General features: G+C 42.6%; 1 protein-coding gene and 1 long non-coding RNA gene across 2 annotated transcripts in view; one reads left to right on the top strand and one right to left on the bottom strand.

Annotated features, from left to right (window-relative positions):
- LOC138854534 (aldo-keto reductase family 1 member A1-like) overlaps window positions 1-3,987 on the bottom strand; it is a 51,595-nt gene extending 47,608 nt beyond the window's left edge. The window contains exon 1 of the mRNA XM_070098338.1: window positions 3,722-3,987. Within this exon, the coding sequence (XP_069954439.1) occupies window positions 3,722-3,796 (75 nt within the window). The 5' untranslated portion in view covers window positions 3,797-3,987. The remainder of the gene's footprint in view (window positions 1-3,721) is intronic.
- The window catches only part of LOC128687304 (uncharacterized), a 52,092-nt gene continuing 26,790 nt past the window's right edge, over window positions 1,609-26,910 (top strand). The window contains exons 1-2 of the long non-coding RNA XR_008406796.2: window positions 1,609-2,491; window positions 2,633-2,733. This is a non-coding gene — a long non-coding RNA (uncharacterized lncRNA). The remainder of the gene's footprint in view (window positions 2,492-2,632; window positions 2,734-26,910) is intronic.

The raw sequence follows: 26,910 nt of genomic DNA, 5'->3' as shown, positions 1-26,910 counted from the left end.
TGATGGACTGATTACATCGTCTTCAAGTATCTTCTGCTTCTATCAACTTTTCTGTACTCGACTGAAGAAGCCTACTGTGTAGGCGAAACGTTTCAAAATAAAGATACCTAACTGTTGCATATGTGTCTTACCTAACAAGGGAGGGTGGGTCTGTGACGGTCAAAATTGTTTGTTATTGTATCAAGTATTGTTATTGTAACAACAAATATTGTTATTATAACAACAAATATTATTATTGTAACAACAAATATTGTTATTGTAACAACAAATATTGTTATTATAACAACAAGTACTGACTCACTCAGTCTGGGACTAACATCCAACATCTCAAACTTCCTACGTAACTTTTGCTTTACCCGAGACACTTTGTGTAACAACTGGCTTTCCTAAGAATGTACATTATTATTATTATTATTATTATTATTATTATTATTATTATTATTATTATTATTATTATTATTATTATTATTATTATTATTATTATTATTATTGTGGAATATATTTAATTTTCCGAAGTTATAATGCCTAATGTGTTTAACATGTTGCTGTTTGTCTAAAAATGTATTTAAAAATGGAAGAGAACCAACAGGTAATCTCGGTGCCTGCGCCGATGGGCAGAGGAGAGGCCTAGGCGGGCATCGGGAGTGTCGTTGGGGGATAGGCCTAGTTAACATGGAGCCAGGAAACTGATGGTTCCGACGGCTGAAACGTGATCAGTGGTCTCAATTCATAATAGGAAGGGTTGTAACTGTTCCTAGTGAAGAGTGAAGGAACGTAATTTGCAGGACCACTATAACGAGGTGATAAAATTAGTAAGTAGTGACGGATGCCATGCCAGGTATGACGGGATGCGCCATGACAAGTGTTAGTTAGTTTAGTTTAATATCTTTATTATGCACCCCATACCCATCCTGTGGGCGGTAGTCAAAGGATTACAGAGGTACATAATTGGTCCAGGGACTGGGCCTCAAAGTTTTGATAGCTGAGCAAGTTACAAAGGTGATGAACTCACAATTTGCAAAGGTAATGAAGTCACAATTTACAAAGGTAATGAACTCCAGGTAGGTCTGGTCACAATCATGACAAGTTACAAATGTATTTACAGATTACAGAGGTACGTAATGGGTCCAGTGACTGGGCCCCCAAAGTTTTGATAGCTGAACTAGGTACAAAAGTAATGAACTCACAAGTTACAAAGGTAATGAATCCTGCAAGAATGGTTACTTACGTTTATACATGGCTACAGTCATGAACAAATTATAGAGTACTGAGCAATTCACACTTCCACACCTGGTCACAATTACATGACGAGTGTTCGGGGGGAAAAATACCCGACTACTCAATCAACGCTCATCGAGCTTAGGTCTTAATAGATCGATATCTAACATGTGTAAAATTAAGGAGACGTTAAATCGTCTTGTGAATTGTAGTGAAATCAGCGATATTAACATTAAGTTTAAGTAATGATTGAGGTGATGGAAGCTGCCATTCCCCGAGTGAGTGAGCACATGTTAACCTCGCGTTTCCTGTCCCAAGGATAATGGAGTTTTTACGGAGTCACGACTTCTAAATCGGGACAAACCAAGTGATATCATAATCCTGTTGGAAGAAGATTCGTTTCAGCTGGTAGGATATCGAGATCTGAGGAGGAAATAAGACAGACAAGGAATGCGACCTCCTCACCCACAGTTAAGTGCCCTTTCTGGTTATAGCAGACTGATACTGGCCAGTTAGGTATGTTATAATGGGACAGGTGTTGTGGGTGCTACAACGTCCTCCAGTGACCACCAGAGAAAATTTGGTAAGTGTTGGTATTATACAAGTGTATTCCCTGATGAATATGTGTGTGTGTAACCCACCCTACCTTTTCCTTCAGTCAAATATAATCCATACAGTTCACAACTAATTAGTAGCACCGTACTTGTGGGTGCTATCCACTTCTATACTGGTCTAGGATAGATATGGGTAAGATTTGTGAAGTCGAAGGGACCACTTGCAGCGACCAGGTTTTCTCACACGTCTGCACGGGGTGACTACTGTTATTGGAACTTATTCGGTCCTAAGTTCCACAAGGTAAATAAGCCATATGAAGGCCCTAACATTTCATGGATAGACCGTCTGAGTTTTGCGGGCCCTCACATCCACCCAAAACACATACACACACCCAGGTTGGCGAAGGTGGTTGGAAAGTACATCTTAATTGATAGATTTACCCTTCAAAGAAAATGTAGGTAGTTGATGCTGTTAGTAAACTAATATTAGGATTATTGAGGCAACTGTAGGTATTAATAATGTAAACCTAAGACCTTAGCGCAGGTAGGAATAGGCCTTTAATGTAGGCAAACACTAGGTTATATTAGCGAGGGAGAACTGGTAGCCCAAGCTTGAACGACGTGGCACAGGATTTTGAGACGCGAGTGCCTCCTAAGACAAGACACCAACGTAACAACAAGTGCCGTGGGTCTTTGTGCAGTCGGACGCCCGAAGACCAGTATGTACCAGAGTCCCCTCTTTGTTTAAGCTTAGAAGCTAGTGTCACTTCCTGCATAGTTATACTAGGGGATACACACCCCCTTGGAATCAGGAACTTCTGAGGTGAAGGCAGGTCAATAATACCGACTGAATATTGCAGGAATTTGGTTCCCGGCTGCACGTGGTGACTTGAAGGGGAAAATCCAGAGGGGCTAAGGCTTAGGGAGGTTGAAGACCGGGTGATATATTCTCCAACACCAAGTAAGTTAGTCCTCTATTCGTGCATGAAGGCGGATTTTCTTGCAACATCAGTTATTTATGGAAATGTGTCATATAAGCCACTCGTGAGGCTGAGGTACCAACCTCAGAGCTCGGTGTCAACAGCTTGCTAGGGTAGACAACTCACACGGAGGCAGTCCAGACAAATTTCCACAACTGTAAACAGTAAATGGTTGTCGCCCCCACTGAGATTACTTGTATGAATGTAATGTTGAGGTTCGTACAAGTAACCCCTTATAAATTTTCATAATTATTATTATTATTATTATTATTATTATTATTATTATTATTATTATTATTATTATTACATTCATTGGGATCGCTAAACTCACAGGGGACATAAGCTTCCAGTGTAATAGGAATAAATCTGTTTCAAACCAAGTAAAGAGAAGATAGGTCCATTTCCTTGGATCAAGGCACCTTGGTGAGGGGCTGAGAATGTACAAAAATATTTAATCTGGGGGCTGAAAGAACGCTGTAATTCACATATATCAATTTTTTGGAGAAGTAAAATTTTGACAAGGGACTCCAATGGAAATAAGGCACATTTTTTTTTATTTTATCGATTTCTTCTATGTTAAATCTACATAATGTACATTTTATGTGCCCATAACATCCGTGTGCCATAAGGATTGTTATAAAAAAAAATGTACTTATTGCCTGAATAAAAATTGACTGGAAAGAAATATCTGCGTAGTTGTGGGTATGTTGATGGGCAGTGTGACGTCACTGCATACCCTGTGTGTGTAGTTACCTTGAGATTGAAACATTAATTACGAGATATTTTTGCTCATAATGCAACGATATATTTTACATAATGGTTGAGTTGTTAATAAGTGGCAGTATGGTGTAGTTTACTAGTATGTTTATGGTATATTGTCTTTTTTTGTGATATTTTGTGGTAATTTGTGAGCAGTGGCAGCTAGTGACTGGTTATGTTAAGTTCACTGTTACAATTTAATATACTCACCCTAAATGTACCAATGCCAATGATTGGCATCTCTTGTCCAGTATGAAGGCTAACAGTGCGTACCTTGGGTGCCATCCTGGTACTCTTACTTGACTGTAATAATGTCAGATGATGATAATACCAGCAGTAGAGAGGAGAGGTGTGTGAGGGTGGTGATCACGGGAGTGTGTCAGTGCCTGGCTGGCAGTGTCCTGGCTTAGCTGGGAGAGTGTCAGTGCCTGGCTGGCCTGGCTGGGAGAGTGTCAGTGCCTAGCTGGGACCTGGCACTAATATGTTATCATCACTCCTTTCAGTTATCTCAACCACAGGTTTATTTATGGGCACACATTACTGTTATCTTAAGTTTCTCTTAACATCAACAGCATATTACCGAAAGTATAATTTTATATCGATCTACTGTAATCAAGCATTGATTGAAATTTAAGACAGAACTATATGTCGTTCAGTTGCTGCAGGATCTTAGAAAAGTATCCCCATATTCCATAATCTCAGTCTCCTCTACCTCAAATCAAGCAAAAGGAATAGTGCAGGGTGGGGATAAAATTCTAATGCAGCAAAATATTAACTTATGTATTTATATACATATGTACAGCATGTATGCATTTGCGCATGTATACATATCTTTGATATGGTAAAAACCTTGGTGATAAATACCGACACGTACCGACACGTAAGCAAACACTAGGACATATCTATTACAAAAGATTCATTCCTGGAACCTTGATCACTTGTAACATACAGAGGCTAAAACAGTGAGGTGTGAGCAACGCTTGGTGACCTGAAGAATGCCAGGTCACCATGATGAAGCACAACTCGTTCTTACCGGACAAGACCTTAGACGCCGAAGATGTCTGGAAGAGGCGCTAATCACCATCACCGACACAATAAAGATTAACACTGGAAACTACAAAATTTCTGTAACATAAAGATAGATGATACTCAACTAGGCAAAGCAGCACCTACCCAACAACACAGGAGTCACATGATCTCATCGTCTACCCGTCCTCATCCCAATATGACATTCTTCAGGTCACTATGCGTCACTCACACCTCACTCACCGTCTATATATACTGTCTTTTAACCTCTGTATGTTAAAAACTCAATACATTCCTCTCACCGTCTATCCTTCGCACTGTCCCCACTTGCCCCTCGCCCCTCGTGGGTCCTTACCTGTGAGTCCTCTGATCTGTTCTGTATGTTAGAAGTGATCAAGGTCTCAGGACCGAAATATTTCCCAATAAATATGGCCTAGTGTTTGCTTAAGTGTTTTTCTAAATCAGAAAAATGGTCACCATCTCAACAAATGAACTCGTAATCACTGGATTACATCAGTCCACCCAGCAACTACTAGATACTAATCTGTCTCACTGTAAAACTTTGGCCAAAGACGTGCATGAAGCAAAGTAACGATGACTTATTCCGTTTTTGAAGATCGGCAGCGGTTTGTTTCAAGCCGATTTGTCTTCCGTCAAAAGATAAAAAAAAAAAAAAAGTGCTTCAAGATATCACGATTTTTGCTGCAAGCGAATCTGAGAATGAAGAAACATAGTGTGAAATGGTCCAAAAGGAAGAATCATCTGAGTCTAAGCCAAATCTACGGAAGAGGCTCCAACTTTTTTCTGGCGCATTTCCTCTTCAGTTGGAGGCAAAATCACCCACTTCTAAACTAGAAGAAGTTTTTAAATAGTATATACATTGGGATTGTGCTGGATTTGGTTTATTGGATGGATTCTTCTCCATAAATGCTTCCTCTGAAGAAATGAACAAGAGAAATAATGTAAAGTAAAAGGACACAAGTGCAACTAATGTGACATTTTATTATGGCAACGTTTCGCTCTCCAGGAGCTTTATCAAGCCATTACAAACAGTACATGGACACAGAGGGTATATATAGGCTCAGAGTGAGGTGCAATACTATTGGTAGTAGTAGTAGTAGTAGTGACAAAAGTTGTAGTAGTAGTAGTAATACAACATGGTAGAGCAATTAATTCGTACATGAGTAAAAGGATATAAAAGCTATTACTTGGGTAACATAAAAATAGGTTGGACAAAAATAGACTGGATAGAGGCAGCTTGTTTCAGTGTTCACTCTCTGTAACGTGCTTTGTGTAGTATAACAGGAGAGACTATGTGATGGCAGGGTTTATTGTTTTCAGGAGGATTCTTGCTAAGACTTCAGAGATGGTGAAGCTGCCGTTGTTTTGTTTAATTGTATTCGAAACAGCGATCAGTGCTGATTCGAAGCACTTGCTTCTGCGGAAATTAGTTTCTTTGATCACTAATTGGGCGTCTCTGAATTTCATGAGATGATTGGTGGAATTTCGGTGTTGTACACAGGCGTTGTTCAAGTTATCGTTCCTACATGCGTAAATGTGTTCATTGAGGCGGGTGTCGAGGTTTCTTGCTGTTTCACCTACGTAAATCTTGTCACAGCCTCCACAGGGTATAGTGTAAACTCCTGCGTTGACTGGTTCATGGTGCTTTGATTTTGTCCTGGTTAGATTCTTTATTGAAGTGCTGGAAGCGATGGCGACTCTGGTGTTAGCTTGCGAAAGTACTTTAGAAACGCTCAGTGCAACCTGGCTGTTGGGAAGAATTATAACTTTGTTGGGAGTTGTGTTGGTGCGTGGAGAATTAATGATCTGAAGAGCTCTTTTCTTGCAGTCTTTGATGAAAAAGGAAGGAAAATGTAACTCAGTGAATGTTTGGTGAATGTATGTACATTCCTCATCAAGAAACTCAGGACTACAAATTCGGTATGCTCTTAGGAAAAACCCGATGATGATGCCTCTTTTGGTCTTGGTATCTTGACTGGAATAGAAGTGTGTGAGATCATTTTTATTGGTAGATTTCCGATAAACTTGAAATCTTAGGTTGTTGTCTACTTTGTGAATGAGGACGTCGAGGAAAGGTAGCTTGTCATTGGACTCTTCTTCTAGTAGTGTAAACTGGATCGCCGGTTCAGCTGCGTTGAGCCTTGCCTGAAGATTATAAGAGAGCGTAAGAATGGAGGAACACTGCAGCAGGCCTGTTGGCCCATACTAGGCAGGTCCTTACATCAGATTCCGTACATCAAAACGTTTGGGAGTTATTACGAGGACGTCGTCCACTTAACGTAACCAAGTGAGATAAGATAAGATAAGATTTCGTTCGGATTTTTAACCCCGGAGGGTTAGCCACCCAGGATAACCCAAGAAAGTCAGTGCGTCATCGAGGACTGTCTAACTTATTTCCATTGGGGTCCTTAATCTTGTCCCCCAGGATGCGACCCACACCAGTCGACTAACACCCAGGTACCTATTTGCTGCTAGGTGAACAGGACAACAGGTGTAAGGAAACGTGTCGAATGTTTCCACCCGCCGGGAATCGAACCCGGGCCCTCCATGTGTGAAGCGGGAGCTTTAGCCACCAGGCTAGGTGTTCCATGTATAAGTTGACTAGGACGGCACTGATGGGGGACCCCATTCCCATGCCGTAGGTTTGTTTGTAGAGCTTGTTATTAAAAGAAAAACAGTTGAAATTAACATAGAGTTCAATCAAGTCAACAAAATCTCCGGGAGGTAGAAGAAGATTAAGGTCCTGATTGACTTTACGTCGTAGAACCTCGATGGCTTTTGTGGTAGGTGCTTTTGTGAAGAGGGAAGTCACGTCCAAACTGCTTAGTTTCTTGTTACGGATGGAGAGGTTTCGGATGCGGTTGAGAAGGTCGCCTGAGTGTTTAAGATGAGCGGGGCTGGTGGTCCCCAGAAGGCAGGAAAGATGTTTGGTAAGAACTCCGGCTAGTTTGTGTGGAGCACTGCCTATTCCCTTCAAGCGTCACTTGGTTACGTTACGTGGGCGACGTCCTCGTAATAACTCCCAAACGTTTTGATGTACGGAATCTTCAGGCAAGGCTCAACGCAGTTGAACCGGCGATCCAGTTTACACTAGAAGAAGAGTCCAATGACAAGCTACCTTTCCTCGATGTCCTCATTCACAAAGTAGACAACAATCTAAGATTTCAAGTTTATCGGAAACCTACCAATAAAAATGATCTCACACACTTCTATTCCAGTCAAGATACCAAGACCAAAAGAGGCATCATCATCGGGTTTTTCCTAAGAGCATACCGAATTTGTAGTCCTGAGTTTCTTGACGAGGAATGTACATACATTCACCAAACATTCACTGAATTACATTTTCCTTCCTTTTTCATCAAAGACTGCAAGAAAAGAGCTCTTCAGATCATTAATTCTCCACGCACCAACACAACTCCCAACAAAGTTATAATTCTTCCCAACAGCCAGGTTGCACTGAACGTTTCTAAAGTACTTTCACAAGCTAACACCAGAGTCGCCATCGCTTCTAGCACTTCAATAAAGAATCTAACCAGGACAAAATCAAAGTACCACGAACCAGTCAACGCAAGAGTTTACACTATACCCTGTGGAGGCTGTGACAAGATTTACGTAGGTGAAACAGCAAGAAACCTCGACACCCGCCTCAATGAACACATTTACGCATGTAGGAACGATAACTTGAACAACGCCTGTGTACAACACCGAAATTCCACCAATCATCTCATGAAATTCAGAGACGCCCAATTAGTGATCAAAGAAACTAATTTCCGCAGAGGCAAGTGCCTCGAATCAGCACTGATCGCTGTTTCGAATACAATTAAACAAAACAACGGCAGCTTCACCATCTCCGAAGTCTTAGCAAGAATCCTCCTGAAAACAGTAAACCCTGCCATCACATAGTCTCTCCTGTTATACTACACAAAGCACATTACAGAGAGTGAACACTGAAACAACCTGCCTCTATCCAGTCTATATTTGTCCAACCTATTTTTATGTTACCCAAGTAATAGCTTTTATATCCTTTTACTCACGTACGAATTAATTGCTCTACCATATTGTATTACTACTACTACTACAACTTTTGTCACTACTACTACTACTACTACTACTACTACCACTAGTATTGCACCTCACTCTGAGCCTATATATACCCTCTGTGTCCATGTACTGTTTGTAATGGCTTGATAAAGCTCCTGGAGAGCGAAACGTTGCCACAATAAAATGTCACATTAGTTGCACTTGTGTCCTTTTACTTTACATATTGTCGGTAATTCTACCAACTTTATTACAAGAGAAATAATGGATTGCACAGCCACTGCAGCACCATCAGAGAGAACCTTTGTAATAACAGAAATTTGGTATACACCAACAGGGCGCAGCTTGAGCCTGGAGTCTTCCGTGAATGTTATTATATGTAATCGAGAAATTTATGAGCACTTTCCATGATCCGTAATTTGTGAACTTACGTCAGTTGTCGTGTATCATTAAAGTCAATAATATTTTCATTATTGTTAATCACGCTGTTAAATAAGTCACTGGTAACTTTCTGTAACAATTCAATGCAACATTTCTTGTAATTTTCCTGAGCCTTTAGGTCCAGTTTTCTTATTTAAATTGTATTGAATGAAAAAAAAATAATTATTAAACACTGTGTCTAAGATCCACCACAATAAAGTATATTATGTGCAACGAAGCCCAATTAGTTGTCATCTTCCTGTTTTTTTACTAATTTAGTGTAACCAAAGTGATGCTTATGTTCAACATGTTTGACTGCAATCGAAAATGTAATTAATATAATATTGTGCAATGTTCACGTACTCACATTTAATTACCATTCATGTTCGTCTATTATTTCGAACATTTAACAATGATTTCAACATTAGTAAATTTTCAGGTAATTGATGAAAATAATTTAATATAAATTATTAAGTAAATGTAACTGTAAATTGTTATTTTTCTGATTAAATAATTGTAAATATAACATGTGATTGTGATGAACGTTGAATTAAGTAATTACTACAAGCCTGGTGTAGGTGGCCTAAGAGCATACAAGATGTGCATCTATAAGTAACCTTGGGAAGATAAGAGGCGCATATCAGTAGGTAACTCACCATGACATTCTTATAATTAATCAAGCTGATTGATATTTAGTATTGTGCTGCTACTGTTTCTTATGTTTACAGGACAAGTTGCACCTCTGTATGACTAATATATATAATATATACTTGGAGAGGATTTCAGGGGACAACGCACCCCCGGCCCGGTCTGTGACCAGGCTTCACCAGCGTTTTTTTTTTTCTTTTGAGGGGATATTCTGCTTCTGTCCGCAGGTGTCTTGAACCAGTTTAGAGTTTGACTTTATGTCTCGAGAAAAGTTGAGCTCTATCTAATTAGTTGGATGGTTGAGAGGAAAGACGGTGTCATTATTGTTCACTGCCATGACGGTACGCTATCCATGGAGGTGGAAGCTTAGTGCTGACTGTTAGAACCTTTTTGGGGTAGGAGTGTGAAATGCAAAGAGTATGTTACAATTTATTGGGCGTATGTGCACACCCCCATATAGGCTGCCTCCCAACCAGTGAACCGGACACTAAGGGTTTAACGATTTGGGTACCCATCGTTAAATCAGTACAGGCGGGCCCACCAAGTACTGAGGCGGTATGGTATCATTCATCGTCAGCATTTACTAGACTTGCCTCTTGCTGGTTGAAGCACAGTGCTCTCTCTCTGTCTGTGTATGTGTGTTTGCATGTGTATTTGTGTACTCATATATGTGTGAGTGCTTGTACTCGTGTGTGTATGTATACTCGTGTATGTGTGTACTCACCTATTTGTGTGTGTTAGTTAGTTAGTTAGTTAGTTAACATTTTGTCCTAGGCACATGTCGATTAGACACTAGGCCTGTTGTATATGAGTACGTGTATGTGTGTGTGTGTGTATGTGTGTGTGTGTGTGTGTACTCACCTATTTGTACTCACCTATTTGTGGTTGCAGGGGTCGAGTCCTAGCTCCTGGCCCCGCCTCTTCACCGGTTGCTACTAGACCCTATCTCTCCCCGCTCCATGAGCTTTATCAAACCTCGTCTTAAAACTGTGTATGGTTCCTGCCTCCACTACGTCATTTTCTAGGCTATTCCACTGCCTTACAACTCTATGACTGAAGAAATACTTCCTACTATCTCTCTGACTCATTTGTGTCTTCAACTTCCAATTGTGGCCTCTTGTTTCTGTGTCCCCTCCCTGGAACATCCTGTCCTTGTCCACCTTGTCTATTCCACGCAGTATTTTATATGTCGTTATCATGTCTCCCCTGACCCTCCTGTCCTCCAGTGTCGTCAGGCCGATTTCCCTTAATCTTTCTTCATAGGACATTCCCCTTAGCTCTGGAACTAACCTTGTTGCAAACCTTTGTACTTTCTCTAGTTTCTTGACGTGCTTTATCAAGTGCGGGTTCCAAACAGGTGCTGCATACTCCAGTATGGGCCTGACATACACGGTGTACAGTGTCTTGAATGATTCCTTACTAAGGTGTCGGAATGCTGTTCTCAGGTTTGCCAGGCGCCCATATGCTGCAGCAGTTATCTGATTGATGTGTGCTTCCGGAGACATGCTCGGTGTTATACTCACCCCAAGATCTTTCTCCTTGAGTGAGGTTTGCAGTCTTTGGCCACCTAGCCTATACTCTGTCTGTGGTCTTCTGTGCCCTTCCCCTATCTTCATGACTTTGCATTTGGCAGGATTAAATTCGAGAAGCCATTTGCTGGACCAGGTGTCCAGTCTGTCCAGGTCTCTTTGAAGTCCTGCCTGGTCCTCATCAGATTTAATTCTCCTCATTAACTTCACATCATCTGCAAACAGGGACACTTCTGAGTCTAACCCTTCCGTCATGTCATGTGTGTGTGTGTGTGTGTGTGTGTGTGTGTGTGTGTGTGTGTGTGTGTGTGTGTGTGTGTGTGTGTGTGTGTGTGTGTGTGTGTGTGTGTGTGTGTGTGTGTGTGTGTGTGTGTGTGTGTGTGTGTGTGTGTGTGTGTGTGTGTGTGTGTGTGTGTGTGTGTGTGTGTGTGTGTGTGTGACCCAACAATTAATATTTGCACCAATAACTCATAGTTGTGACCGGGTGTGGACGTGTGAATTGCTCATTACTCTATAATTTGTTCATGATTGTAGCCATGTATAAACGTAAGTAAATTTACTTACAGGATTCATTACCTTTGTAACTTGTGAGTTCATTACCTTTGTACCTAGTTCAGTTATCAAAACTTTGGGGCCCAGTCCCTGGACCCATTATGTACCTCTGTAATCTTTTGACTACAGTCCACAGGATGGATATGAGGCGGCCCGGTGGCCTGGTGGATAAAGCTCCCGCTTCAGAGGGGCCGGGTTCGATTCCCGGCGGTTGGAAACATTCCGACACGTTTCCTTACACTTGTTGTCCTGTTCACCAAGCAGCAAATAGGTACCCGGGTGTTAGTCGACTGGTGTGGGTCGCATCCTGGGGGACAAGATTGAGGACCACAATGGAAATAAGTTAGACAGTCCTCGATGACGCACTGACTTTCTTGGGTTATCCTAGGTGGCTAACCCTCTGGGGTAAAAAATCCGAACGAAATCTTACCTTATCTCTAATACCTAGAGAGGGTTTCGGGGGTCAACTCCCCCGCGGCCCGGTCTGAGACCAGGCATCATGGTGGATCAGGGTCTGATCAACCAGGCTGTTACTGCTGGCCACACGCAAGCTGACGTACGAACCACTGCCCGGTTGTTCAGGTACTGACTTTAGGTGCCTGTCCAGTGCCTTCTTGAAGACAGCCAGGGGTCTATTGGTAATCCCCTTTATGTATGCTGGGAGGCAATTGAACAGTCTTCGGCACCGGACACTTACTGTGTTGTCTCTCAGTGTACTCGTGGCACCCCTGCTTTTCATCGGGGGAATTTTGCATCTCCTGCCGAATCTTTTCCATTCATATAGAGTGACTTTCGTATGCAGGTTTGGTTCCAATCCCTCCAGGACCTCCTAGTGTATATTATCATGTATCTCTCTCGCCTGCATTCGAGAGAATACAGATCAAGGACCTTCAACCGTTCCCAGTAGTTTAGGTGCCTTATCACACTTATGTGTGCCGTGAAAGTTCTTTGTACACTCTCCAGGTCTGCAATGTTGCCAGCCTTGAAGGGGGCCGTTAGTGTACAGCAGTATTCCAGCCTAGAGAGCACAAGCGATTTGAAGAGAATCATCATGGGCTTGGCATCCCTAGTTTTGAAGGTTCTCATTATCCATCCTACCATTTTCCTAGCAGACGAGGTAGATACATTGTTGTGGTCTTTGAAGGCGAGGTCCACTGACATTATCACTCCCAGGTCCTTCACATTACTTTTCCGCTCTATTGTATGGTTAGAATTTGTGGTATACCCTGACACATTTTTAATTTCTTCAAGTTTTCTATATCTGAGTAGTTGAAATTTCTCTTCCTTGAACTTCATATTGTTTTGAGTTGCCCATTCGAAGATTTGGTTGATGTCCGCTTGGAGTCTGGCAGTGTCTTCGATGGAGGTCGCTGTCATGGTGATCCGGGTGTCATCCGCAAAGGAAGACACGGAGCTATGACTTACACCTCTGTCTATGTCAGAAATGAGGATGAGGAATAGAATGGTAGCGAGTACTGTGCCTTGTGGAACAGAGCTTTTTATCATGGCTGTCTGAGACTTTACTCTGTTTACTATTATTCTTTGTGTTCTGTTTGTCAGGAAGATGTAGATCCATCTACCAACTTTTCCCGTTATTCCTCTATCACACATTTTGTTTGCTACTACACCATGGTCACACTTGTCTAAAGCTTTTGCAAAGTCTGTGTATACTACATCTGTATTTTGTTTATCTTCTACAGCATCCTGGACCTTGTCCTGGTGGTCCAGTAAACCCGTGTTGCCCTGGGTTGTGTAACTGATGGGCATCTAGGTGGTTGGCTATCTTGCTTCTTAGAACCCTCTCAAAGATTTTTATGATATGGGATGTTAGTGCCATCGGTCTGTGGTTCTTTGCAATTACTTTACTGCCACCTTTGTAGAGTGGGGCTATGTCTGTTGTTTTTAGTGTGTGTAGGATGACCCCTGTGTCCATGCTCCCTCTCCATAAAATGCTGAAGGCACGCGATAGGAGCTTCTTGCAATTCTTGATGAACACAGAGTTCCACGAGTCTGGGCCTGGGGCAGAGTGCATGGGCATGTCATTAATTGCATCTTCAAAGTCTTGTGGAGTTAAAATAATATCCGAGAGTTTTGGGATGACCAAATTTTGGGTTTCGTTCATAAAGAATTCATTTGGATTGTCGACCCTTAGAGTGGGCAGTGGCTGGCTGAACACTGAGTCATATTGGGACTTTAGTATCTCACTCATTTCTTGGCTATCATCTCTGTATGTCCCATCCCGCCTAAGCAGGGGCCCAATACTGGATGTTGGATTTTCCTTAGATTTGGCATAAGAGAAGAAGTATTTTTTTTATTTTTCAGTTTCCTTTATGGCTTTTAGATCTTCTTGAAGATATTAAACTAACTCTCTCTGGCTTCTGTGCTTGCTCTTTAATCATCATGTGGTGCATTTATATTCATATCCTATACATAGTGTACATTGCTATATATATATATATATATATATATATATATATATATATATATATATATATATATATATATATATATATATATGTCGTGCCGAATATGTAAAACTGGTCAATTAGCAAGAACTCATTTAAAATTAAGTCCTTCCTAAAATTTTCTCTTATACGTTTAAAGATATATTTTTTTCATTAATGTTGATGTAAAAATTTATAATTTTGCACCAAAAGGAACTTATAAAACTTACCTAACCTTATTATAACAAGAACAATTTATTTTAGCCTAACCCAACTAAATATATTTTAAATACTGTCCTGGGAGACAGAAATGGTGAAGTTGGAGATATTGTCCTGGGAGACAGTAATGGTGAAGCTGGAGATTTTGTCCAGGTAGTCGGGAATTATACGCAGGAAGGAATACATATAAATGACCTCATAGAGGACAGGAGCCATAGTAGGGAAACAAGTGTAGTCAAAGATAAGATAAAACCAATATTGCAAACCAGAAATACCGCAGGAAATAGCAAACAAGAGGACTCCAATAGCAATAGTGAGGATAAATTACCAAAAACAACTGGTGGGAGCTCCATTGTTGGTGCTAAGGAGGATAGGAATAAGACAGGGAAACATGCACCAACAGGGAATACAGTCACAGAAACCCAAGGCAAACGGAAACCAAGCCTGTGCACATACTATGCACTTGGTATCTGCTGGCATGGGAAATCTGGAAAAACAGATGGGACATGCAACTATGACCACCCTAGAAAATGTCATGCCCATATGACAACAGGAAAATGCAAACTCCCTTCCTGTAAGCTTTTTCACCCTGAAATGTGTACCTCTTCAGTACAGGAAAGACTGTGCTATAACTTAAATTGCCAGGCATACCATCTAAAGGGGACAAAAAGATACAAAACATCCAGGCCATGGGAAAACCTGGGTAGCCACAGCCACTCAAGAGGGAGAGGTTTTTTAGTGCCAGGAAGAAAAAAAAACTGGCAGGAAATGGCAGAAATCGTACACCAAATCCAGTCATTCCTGGAGTGGAACCACAGTCGATGGCCTCCACTCCAAACCAACAGATACAGATACTAATGCCGGAAAAAAAATCCCCCCCCAGTACCAACAATACCACCAGTCCGATAACATTCTTCTTTGCAAATATACAGGGTCTAAAGCCAGCAATAAACAACAAAATACCTTTCATCCGTGGACTGCTTGCAGAGGCAAAGGCAATGTTCGCGGCTTTCACTGAGACCCACATAAAGGATCACTTGGACAACGAAATATGGATCCCAGGTTACAACCTATACAGATGTGACAGAGTGAACAGGCAAAAGGGGGGGGTTGGCCTGTACATTGCAGAGTCACTTGTTTGCACAGAACTGCTTAATGCCTCAAATGACGTAGTGGAAGTTTTAGCAGTAAAGGTCGAGAACCAAAACCTAGTCATTGTGGTAGTCTACAAGCCTCCGGATGCAACATCCCAGCAATTCCAGGAACAGCTGTTAAAAATTGACCACTGTCTGGAAAATCTTCCAGCTCCTGCACCCAACATCTTGCTCCTGGGGGATTTCAACTTAAGGCACCTAAAATGGAGGAATATAGCAAATAATATTGTTGCAGTAATAACACCAGGAGGCAGCTCTGATGAAAACTCACACTCACACGAGCTTTTAAATCTCTGCACAAAATTCAATTTAAACCAGCAAATAATAGAGCCTACTAGACTGGAGAATACACTAGACCTCATCTTCACTAACAATGATGATCTGATAAGAAATGTCACCATATCAAAAACAATATACTCAGATCACAACATAATTGAGGTTCAGACATGTATGCGTGGAGCCCCAGACCGACAAAATGAGACTAGTCACGAGGGAGCATTCACCAAATTCAACTTCAATAACAAAAACATAAAGTGGGACCAAGTAAACCAAGTCCTAACCGATATAAGCTGGGAAGATATACTAAGCAACACAGACCCCAACTTATGCCTAGAACAGATTAACTCGGTGGCACTCGATGTATGCACAAGGCTTATTCCTCTAAGAAAAAGGAGGAGTAGATGTAAAATAGAAAGAGACAGGCGCTCCCTTTACAGGCGACGGAAAAGAATAACAGAGCGGCTAAAAGAGGTCAATATATCAGAAATGCGCAGGGAGACACTGGTCAGAGAAATAGCAAGCATCGAACTTAAGCTAAAAGAATCCTTTAGGAGTCAGGAATCGCGGGAAGAACTAAAAGCCATAAATGAAATCGAAAGAAACCCAAAGTATTTCTTCTCCTATGCCAAATCAAAATCGAGAACAACGTCCAGTATTGGGCCCCTACTTAAACAAGATGGGTCCTACACAGATGACAGCAAGGAAATGAGTGAGCTACTCAAGTCCCAATATGACTCAGTTTTTAGCAAGCCGCTAACCAGACTGAGAGTCGAAGATCAAAATGAATTTTTTATGAGAGAGCCACAAAATTTGATTAACACAAGCCTATCCGATGTTATCCTGACGCCAAATGACTTCGAACAGGCGATAAATGACATGCCCATGCACTCTGCCCCAGGGCCAGACTCATGGAACTCTGTGTTCATCAAGAACTGCAAGAAGCCCCTATCACGAGCCTTTTCCATCCTATGGAGAGGGAGCATGGACACGGGGGTCGTCCCTCAGTTACTAAAAACAACAGACATAGCCCCACTCCACAAAGGGGGCAGTAAAGCAACAGCAAAGAACTACAGACCAATAGCACTAACATCCCATATCATAAAAATCTTTGAAAGGGTCCTAAGAAGCAAGATCACCACCCATCTAGAAACCCATCAGTTACACAACCCAGGGCAACATGGGTTTAGAACAGGTCGCTCCTGTCTGTCTCAACTACTGGATCACTACGACAAGGTCCTAAATGCACTAGAAGACAAAAAGAATGCAGATGTAATATATACAGACTTTGCAAAAGCCTTCGACAAGTGTGACCATGGCGTAATAGCGCACAAAATGCGCGCTAAAGGAATAACAGGAAAAGTTGGTCGATGGATCTATAATTTCCTCACTAACAGAACACAGAGAGTAGTCGTCAACAGAGTAAAGTCCGAGGCAGCTACGGTGAAAAGCTCTGTTCCACAAGGCACAGTACTAGCTCCCATCTTGTTCCTCATCCTCATATCCGACATAGACAAGGATGTCAGCCACAGCACCGTGTCTTCCTTTGCAGATGACACCCGAATCTGCATGACAGTGTCTTCCATTGCAGACACTGCAAGGCTCCAGGCGGACCTCAACCAAATCTTTCAGTGGGCTGCAGAAAACAATATGAAGTTCAACGATGAGAAATTTCAATTACTCAGATATGGTAAACATGAGGAAATTAAATCTTCATCAGAGTACAAAACAAATTCTGGCCACAAAATAGAGCGAAACACCAACGTCAAAGACCTGGGAGTGATTATGTCGGAGGATCTCACCTTCAAGGACCATAACATTGTATCAATCGCATCTGCTAGAAAAATGACAGGATGGATAATGAGAACCTTCAAAACTAGGGAGGCCAAGCCCATGATGACACTCTTCAGGTCACTTGTTCTATCTAGGCTGGAATATTGCTGCACTCTAACAGCACCTTTCAAGGCAGGTGAAATTGCCGACCTAGAAAATGTACAGAGAACTTTCACGGCGCGCATAACGGAGATAAAACACCTCAATTACTGGGAGCGCTTGAGGTTTCTAAACCTGTATTCCCTGGAACGCAGGAGGGAGAGATACATGATTATATACACCTGGAAAATCCTAGAGGGACTAGTACCGAACTTGCACACGAAAATCACTCACTACGAAAGCAAAAGACTTGGCAGACGATGCACCATCCCCCCAATGAAAAGCAGGGGTGTCACTAGCACGTTAAGAGACCATACAATAAGTGTCAGGGGACCGAGACTGTTCAACTGCCTCCCAGCACACATAAGGGGGATTACCAACAGACCCCTGGCAGTCTTCAAGCTGGCACTGGACAAGCACCTAAAGTCAGTTCCTGATCAGCCGGGCTGTGGCTCGTACGTTGGTTTGCGTGCAGCCAGCAGCAACAGCCTGGTTGATCAGGCGCTGATCCACCAGGAGGCCTGGTCACAGACCGGGCCGCGGGGGCGTTGACCCCCGAAACTCTCTCCAGGTAAACTCCAGGTAAACAATAATTTAGTACTAAACAAACACAATCAAATATATTTTTTTTCGTTAGGTTCAGAATGATTTTGGCGAAATTATTGCATACACAAATTTTCACTTGTCCTATATGGCAAGATGAACGTTGCTATTTAAGCCAAGATCGCAAGTTCTGGCTATTCAGCACGACATATATATATATATATATATATATATATATATATATATATATATATATATATATATATATATATATATATATATATATATATATATATATATATATATATTCCAAGTGTGTATATAATCATGAATCTCTCTCGCCTGTGTTCTAGGGAGTACAGGTTGAGGAACTTTAAGCATTCCCAGTAATTGAGGTGTTTTGTCGCAGTTATGTGTGCCGTGGGTCAATTTCTGACGCAGTCATGATAATTATGCGAAAAAAATATGATTTTGGGTTTTGTTTACAGAAAAATAGTGTAAGTATCTGGGAACATTTTGGTGAAAAAGCTCATCGTAATAAAATGTTTCTAAAGCAAATTATACCTACTTGAAACATGTCAGGTGACGACCCGCCAGGTAAATATGTCAGGTGAGGACCCGCCAGGTAAATTTATGTCAGGTGACGACCCGCCAGGTAAATTTATGTCAGGTGACGACTCGCCAGGTAAATATATGCGTAAGTGCGAGGTGAATTCTTTATATATTTTTGTTTGTTTCTTAATTTTCTGTCTTTATTATTAAAGATTCGCCGGTATTCTCCCGGCCCGGGCATTTTCCAAGTGGTGGCCCGGCCTTGGCTCCCTGTCTTGGGAGTGTCTGAGACCTAAGTCTCCCATGGGAGGAGGTACAAGTACCTCCTCATCTTTGGGACCAACTATCCCCAGGCCTAGCCACATTCCCAGCCCTCACGGGGCTCGTAGGGAGAAGCTAGGCCTCTCTGGTCTACCATCCTCGCCCCAAGGGGGCTAATGGGAATAACAGTCTTGTGAGCTGCAAGCTCTGGCTCAGGCACCTACCCTACCCTAGAAGGGCTAGGCATGGTTACCTGGAGGTTACCTGGAGGCTATTCCGGGGATCAACGCCCCCGCGGTCCGGTCCATGACCAGACCTCCCGATGGATCAGGGCCTGATCAACTAGGCTGTTACTGCTGGCCGCACGCAGTCCAACGTACGAGCCACAGCCCGGCTGATCCGGCACTGACTTTAGGTATCTGTCCAGCTTTCTCTTGAAGGCAGCCAGGGGTTTATTGGTAATTCCCCTAATGCTTGATGGGAGGCTGTTGAACAGTCTTGGGCCCCGGACACTTATAGTGTTTTCTCTTAGTGTACCAATGGCGCCTCTACTTTTTATTGGGGGCATTTTGAATCGCCTGCCCAGTCTTTTACTTTCGTAGGGAGTGATTTCTGTGTGCAGATTTTGTTTTTTTCTTCTAATACACTAAATATACCACTTAATATTATTACAATGTGGGAGGAGCTTACAGCAGAGGTGGGAGGAGCTTGTTGCAGAGGTGGGAGGAGCTTGTTGCAGAGGTGGGAGGAGCTTTCTGCAGAGGTGGGAGGAGCTTACAGCAGAGGTGGGAGGAGCTTGTTGCAGAGGTGGGAGGAGCTTTCTGCAGAGGTGGGAGGAGCTTACAGCAGAGGTGGGAGGAGCTTTCTGCAGAGGTGGGAGGAGCCTACAGCAGAGGTGGGAGGAGCTTGTTGCAGAGGTGGGAGGAGCTTGTTGCAGAGGTGAGAGGAGCTTACTGGAGAATACACTAGACCTCATCTTCACTAACAATGACGATCTGATAAGAAATATCACCATATCAAAAACAATATACTCAGATCACAACATAATTGAGGTTCAGTCATGTATGCGCGGAGCCCCAGACCGACATAATGAGATTAGTCACGAGGGAGCATTCACCAAATTCAACTTCAATAACAAAAACATAAAGTGGGACCAAGTAAACCAAGTCCTAACCGATATAAGCTGGGAAGATATACTAAGCAACACAGACCCCAACTTATGCCTAGAACAGATTAACTCGGTGGCACTCGATGTATGCACAAGGCTTATTCCTCTAAGAAAAAGGAGGAGTAGATGTAAAACAGAAAGAGACAGGCACTCCCTTTACAGGCGACGGAAAAGAATAACAGAGCGGCTAAAAGAGGTCAATATATCTGAAATGCGTAGGGAGACACTGGTCAGAGAAATAGCAAGCATCGAACTTAAGCTAAAAGAATCCTTTAGGAGTCAGGAATCGCGGGAAGAACTAAAAGCCATAAATGAAATCGAAAGAAACCCAAAGTATTTCTTCTCCTATGCCAAATCAAAATCGAGAACAACGTCCAGTATTGGGCCCCTACTTAAACAAGATGGGTCCTACACAGATGACAGCAAGGAAATGAGTGAGCTACTCAAGTCCCAATATGACTCAGTTTTTAGCAAGCCGCTAACCAGACTGAGAGTCGAAGATCAAAACGAATTTTTTATGAGAGAGCCACAAAATTTGATTAACACAAGCCTATCCGATGTTATCCTGACGCCAAATGACTTCGAACAGGCGATAAATGACATGCCCATGCACTCTGCCCCAGGGCCAGACTCATGGAACTCTGTGTTCATCAAGAACTGCAAGAAGCCCCTATCACGAGCCTTTTCCATCCTATGGAGAGGGAGCATGGACACGGGGGTCGTCCCACAGTTACTAAAAACAACAGACATAGCCCCACTCCACAAAGGGGGCAGTAAAGCAACAGCAAAGAACTACAGACGGATAGCACTAACATCCCATATCATAAAAATCTTTGAAAGGGTCCTAAGAAGCAAGATCACCACCCATCTAGAAACCCATAAGTTACACAACCCAGGGCAACATGGGTTTAGAACAGGTCGCTCCTGTCTGTCTCAACTATTGGACCACTACGACAAGGTCCTAAATGCACTAGAAGACAAAAAGAATGCAGATGTAATATATACAGACTTTGCAAAAGCCTTCGACAAGTGTGACCATGGCGTAATAGCGCACAAAATGCGTGCTAAAGGAATAACAGGAAAAGTCGGTCGATGGATCTATAATTTCCTCACTAACAGAACACAGAGAGTAATCGTCAACAGAGTAAAGTCCGAGGCAGCTACGGTGAAAAGCTCTGTTCCACAAGGCACAGTACTCGCTCCCATCTTGTTCCTCATCCTTATATCCGACATAGACAAGGATGTCAGCCACAGCACCGTGTCTTCCTTTGCAGATGACACCCGAATCTGCATGACAGTGTCTTCCATTGCAGACACTGCAAAGCTCCAGGCAGACATCAACCAAATCTTTCACTGGGCTGCAGAAAACAATATGAAGTTCAACGATGAGAAATTTCAATTACTCAGATATGGTAAACAGGAGGAAATTAAATCTTCATCAGAGTACAAAACAAATTCTGGCCACAAAATAGAGCGAAACACCAACGTCAAAGACCTGGGAGTGATCATGTCGGAGGATCTCACCTTCAAGGACCATAACATTGTATCAATCGCATCTGCTAGAAAAATGACAGGATGGATAATGAGAACCTTCAAAACTAGGGAGGCCAAGCCCATGATGACACTCTTCAGGTCACTTGTTCTATCTAGGCTGGAATATTGCTGCACACTAACAGCACCTTTCAAGGCAGGTGAAATTGCCGACCTAGAAAATGTACAGAGAACTTTCACGGCGCGCATAACGGAGATAAAACACCTCAATTATTGGGAGCGCTTGAGGTCCCTAAACCTGTATTCCCTGGAACGCAGAAGGGAGAGATACATGATTATATACACCTGGAAAATCCTAGAGGGACTAGTACCGAACTTGCACACGAAAATCACTCACTACGAAAGCAAAAGACTTGGCAGACGATGCACCATCCCCCCAATGAAAAGCAGGGGTGTCACTAGCACGTTAAGAGACCATACAATAAGTGTCAGAGGCCCGAGACTGTTCAACTGCCTCCCAGCACACATAAGGGGGATTACCAACAGACCCCTGGCAGTCTTCAAGCTGGCACTGGACAAGCACCTAAAGTCAGTTCCGGATCAGCCGGGCTGTGGCTCGTACGTTGGTTTGCGTGCAGCCAGCAGCAACAGCCTGGTTGATCAGGCTCTGATCCACCAGGAGGCCTGGTCACAGACCGGGCCGCGGGGGCGTTGACCCCCGGAACTCTCTCCAGGTAAACTCCAGAGGTGGGAGGAGCTTGTTGCAGAGGTGGGAGGAGCTTACAGCAGAGGTGGGAGGAGCTTGTTGCAGGGGTGGGAGGAGCTTGTTGCAGAGGTGGGAGGGGCTTACAGCAGAGGTGGGAGGAGCTTGTTGCAGAGGTGGAAGGAGCTTGCATGATGGTGCAACAACCAGTTGCCAATGACGTCAGTCTGATCACCTCTCACAAGATGTCTTATACTGACGCTATTATTACTAATATCCTTTTTCTGATTATATCATTTATTCAGTAATGATAGTATGCATAAGTTAACTTGGATAAACGCATAAGAAACCCAGCAAAATTATATTATTCGTATATTATACCCGGAGGTGGTGGCTGACCTTGATGAAATGATTACATCGCGACGGTATGGAGTTTTGAGACTCTCTGATCGCGGGTTCCATCCCCGCCCGTGGTATGGTTTGTTTGCAATCGTGTCATTACGATTTCGTGAGTCATTACATCAGTTCCTCACTATAAGAGAATGGTTTTCTATGTTACCTCAGGTAGCATTACAGAAAACGGTATACTATACACGGGAAACAATAAGAAATCACTTACATTGCATAAAAAAGCCCAATGTAACACGATTTTCGTATTTTTTTTTTTAAATTTCTTGACGTAATTAGCTAGTCCGCGCGTTTACCCGAATATCTCGAACGTAGGATTTTGGTCTACTGATTGTGACTGCGCCATTATTAATAATTGTATTAAATTTATTTTCACATTATGATCATAATCATGGGGGAGCGCTAAACACGTAGGATTATACAGCAATAATTTTCACAGGCAATATAAAACAAAGTGTGTTTGACTTTTTGAAGTTTCGTTTTTTGGAATATCTCAAATATTTTTGATTTTGTAAGGGGTAAAAGGCATATATTTTGGCGAATACCAAAAAAAGTCTACCAAATGTATTTTGTTTTGCAATGATAATAAGATATATTAGGTGAAATGGATACACCAAGAAGTCGTGTTAGACGTATTCTAACAGTGCTGATTGTCGGAGTGTCACTCGTAGTGCCAATTTGACACGTCATGCTGCCATATGTCAAAATCAGTAAATATTTTTTTCTGTTGTTTATTGGCCAATCATATTGAAACTTTGTCATATTCATTTACATATGCACTTATAAACGTACACCAAAAATAAAAGAAATCGGGCAAAAAATAAAGGTGAACGAAATTGACCGGTACCCCCTGAAGGGTGCCATCATGGGCTTGGCATCCCTCGTTTTGAAGGTTCTCAATATTCATTGTCATTTTTCTAGCACATGCGATTGATACAATGTTGTTTTCATTGAAAGTGAGATCCCCTGACATTATCACTCCCATGTCTTTTATATTAGTTTTTCGATCTATTGTGTGGTTAGAATATGTTTTATACTCAATATAGTTTTAATTTCCTTATATTTTCCATATCGGAGTAATTGAAATTTCTCATCATTGAACATCATAGTGTTTTCTGCGGCATATTTAAAGATTTTTTTGATGTCTGCCTGGAGTCTTGCAGTGTCTTCAATGAAGGACACTGCCATGCAAATTCGGGTGTCATCTGCAAAGGAAGACACGGTTTACCTGGAGTTTACCTGGAGAGAGTTCCGGGGGTCAACGCCCCCGCGGCCCAGTCTGTGACCAGGCCTCCTGGTGGATCAGAGCCTGATCAACCAGGCTGTTGCTGCTGGCTGCACGCAAACCAACGTACGAGCCACAGCCCGGCTGATCAGGAACTGACTTTAGGTGCTTGTCCAGTGCCAGCTTGAAGACTGCCAGGGGTCTGTTGGTAATCCCCCTTATGTGTGCTGGGAGGCAGTTGAACAGTCTCGGGCCCCTGACACTTATTGTATGGTCTCTTAACGTGCTAGTGACACCCCTGCTTTTCATTGGGGGGATGGTGCATCGTCTGCCAAGTCTTTTGCTTTCGTAGTGAGTGATTTTCGTGTGCAAGTTCGGTACTAGTCCCTCTAGGATTTTCCAGGTGTATATAATCATGTATCTCTCCCTCCTGCGTTCCAGGGAATACAGGTTTAGGAACCTCAAGCGTTCCCAGTAATTGAGGTGTTTTATCTCCGTTATGCGCGCCGTGAAAGTTCTCTGTACATTTTCTAGGTCGGCAATTTCACCTGCCTTGAAAGGTGCTGTTAGTGTGCAGCAATATTCCAGCCTAGATAGAACAAGTGACCTGAAGAGTGTCATCATGGGCTTGGCCTCCCTAGTTTTGAAGGTTCTCATTATCCATCATGTCATTTTTCTAGCAGATGCGATTGATACAATGTTATGGTCCTTGAAGGTGAGATCCTCCGACATGATCACTCCCAGGTCTTTGACGTTGGTGTTTCGCTCTATTTTGTGGCCAGAATTTGTTTTGTACTCTGATGAAGATTTAATTTCCTCATGTTTACCATATCTGAGTAATTGAAATTTCTCATCGTTGAACTTTATATTGTTTTCTGCAGCCCACTGAAAGATTTGGTTGAGGTCCGCCTGGAGCCTTGCAGTGTCTGCAATGGAAGACACTGTCATGCAGATTCGGGTGTCATCTGCAAAGGAAGACACGGTGTTGTGGCTGACATCCTTGTCTATGTCGGATATGAGGATGAGGAACAAGATGGGAGCGAGTACTGTGCCTTGTGGAACAGGCTTTTCACCGTAGCTGCCTCGGACTTTGCTCTTTTGACGACTACTCTCTGTGTTCTGTTAGTGAGGAAATTATAGATCCATCGACCGACTTTTCCTGTTATTCCTTTAGCACGCATTTTGTGCGCTATTACGCCATGGTCACACTTGTCGAAGTCTTTTGCAAAGTCTGTATATATTACGGTGCTGTGGCTGTTATCCCTGTCACTGTTAGATATGAGGATGAGGAACAGGATGAGAGCGAGTACTGCGCCTTGTGGAACAGAGCTTTCCACAGTAGCTGCCTCAGATTTTATTCTGTTTAACATTACTCTTTGTGTTCTATTTGTTGGGAATTTATATATCCATCTTCCAACTGTCCTTGTTAGTCCTTATTATCACGCATTTTGTGCGCTTAGCACACTGTGCTATTACACTATGGTCGCACTTGTCAAAGGCTTTTGCAAAATCTGTGTATACAACATCTGTTTTCTGTTTGTTTTCTAGAGCATCCAGGACCTTGTCATAGTGGTCCAGTAGTTGGGAAAGGCAGGAGTGACCTTTTCTGAACACATGTTGCCTGGGTTGTGTGACTACACAGATGACAGCAATATGACTCAGTTTTTAGCAAGCCGCTAAGCAGACTGAGAGTCGAAGATCAAAATGAATTTTTTATGAGAGAGCCACAAAATTTGATTAACACAAGCCTATCCGATGTTATCCTGACGCCAAATGACTACGAACAGGCGATAAATGACATGCCCATGCACTCTGCCCCAGGGCCAGACTCATGGAACTCCGTGTTCATCAAGAACTGCAAGAAGCCCCTATCACGAGCCTTTTCCATCCTATGGAGAGGGAGCATGGACACGGGGGTCGTCCCACAGTTACTAAAAACAACAGACATAGCCCCACTCCACAAAGGGGGCAGTAAAGCAACAACAAAGAACTACAAACCAATAGCACTAACATCCCATATCATAAAAATCTTTGGAAGGGTCCTAAGAAGCAAGATCACCACCCATCTAGAAACCCATCAGTTACACAACCCAGGGCAACATGGGTTTAGAACAGGTTGCTCCTGTCTGTCTCAACTATTGGATCACTACGACAAGGTCCTAAATGCACTAGAAGACAGACAGAATGCAGATGTAATATATACAGACTTTGCAAAAGCCTTCGACAAGTGTGACCATGGCGTAATAGCGCACAAAATGCGTGCTAAAGGAATAACAGGAAAAGTCGGTCAATGGATCTATAATTTCCTCACTAACAGAACACAGAGAGTAGTCGTCAACAGAGTAAAGTCCGAGGCAGCTACGGTGAAAAGCTCTGTTCCACAAGGCACAGTACTCGCTCCCATCTTGTTCCTCATCCTCATATCCGACATAGACAAGGATGTCAGCCACAGCACCGTGTCTTCCTTAGCAGATGACACCCGAATCTGCATGACAGTGTCTTCCATTGCAGACACTGCAAGGCTCCAGGCGGACATCAACCAAATCTTTCAGTGGGCTGCAGAAAACAATATGAAGTTCAACGATGAGAAATTTCAATTACTCAGATATGGTAAACACGAGGAAGTTAAATCTTCATCAGAGTACAAAACAAATTCTGGCCACAAAATAGAGCGAAACACCAACGTCAAAGACCTGGGGAGTGATCATGTCGGAGGATCTCACCTTCAAGGACCATAACATTGTATCAATCGCATCTGCTAGAAAAATGACAGGATGGATAATGAGAAC

This window comes from Cherax quadricarinatus, chromosome 62, assembly GCF_038502225.1.
Source record: "Cherax quadricarinatus isolate ZL_2023a chromosome 62, ASM3850222v1, whole genome shotgun sequence".
NCBI classification, from domain to species: domain Eukaryota; kingdom Metazoa; phylum Arthropoda; class Malacostraca; order Decapoda; family Parastacidae; genus Cherax; species Cherax quadricarinatus.
This window is presented reverse-complemented; position numbering and strand designations above follow the sequence as displayed.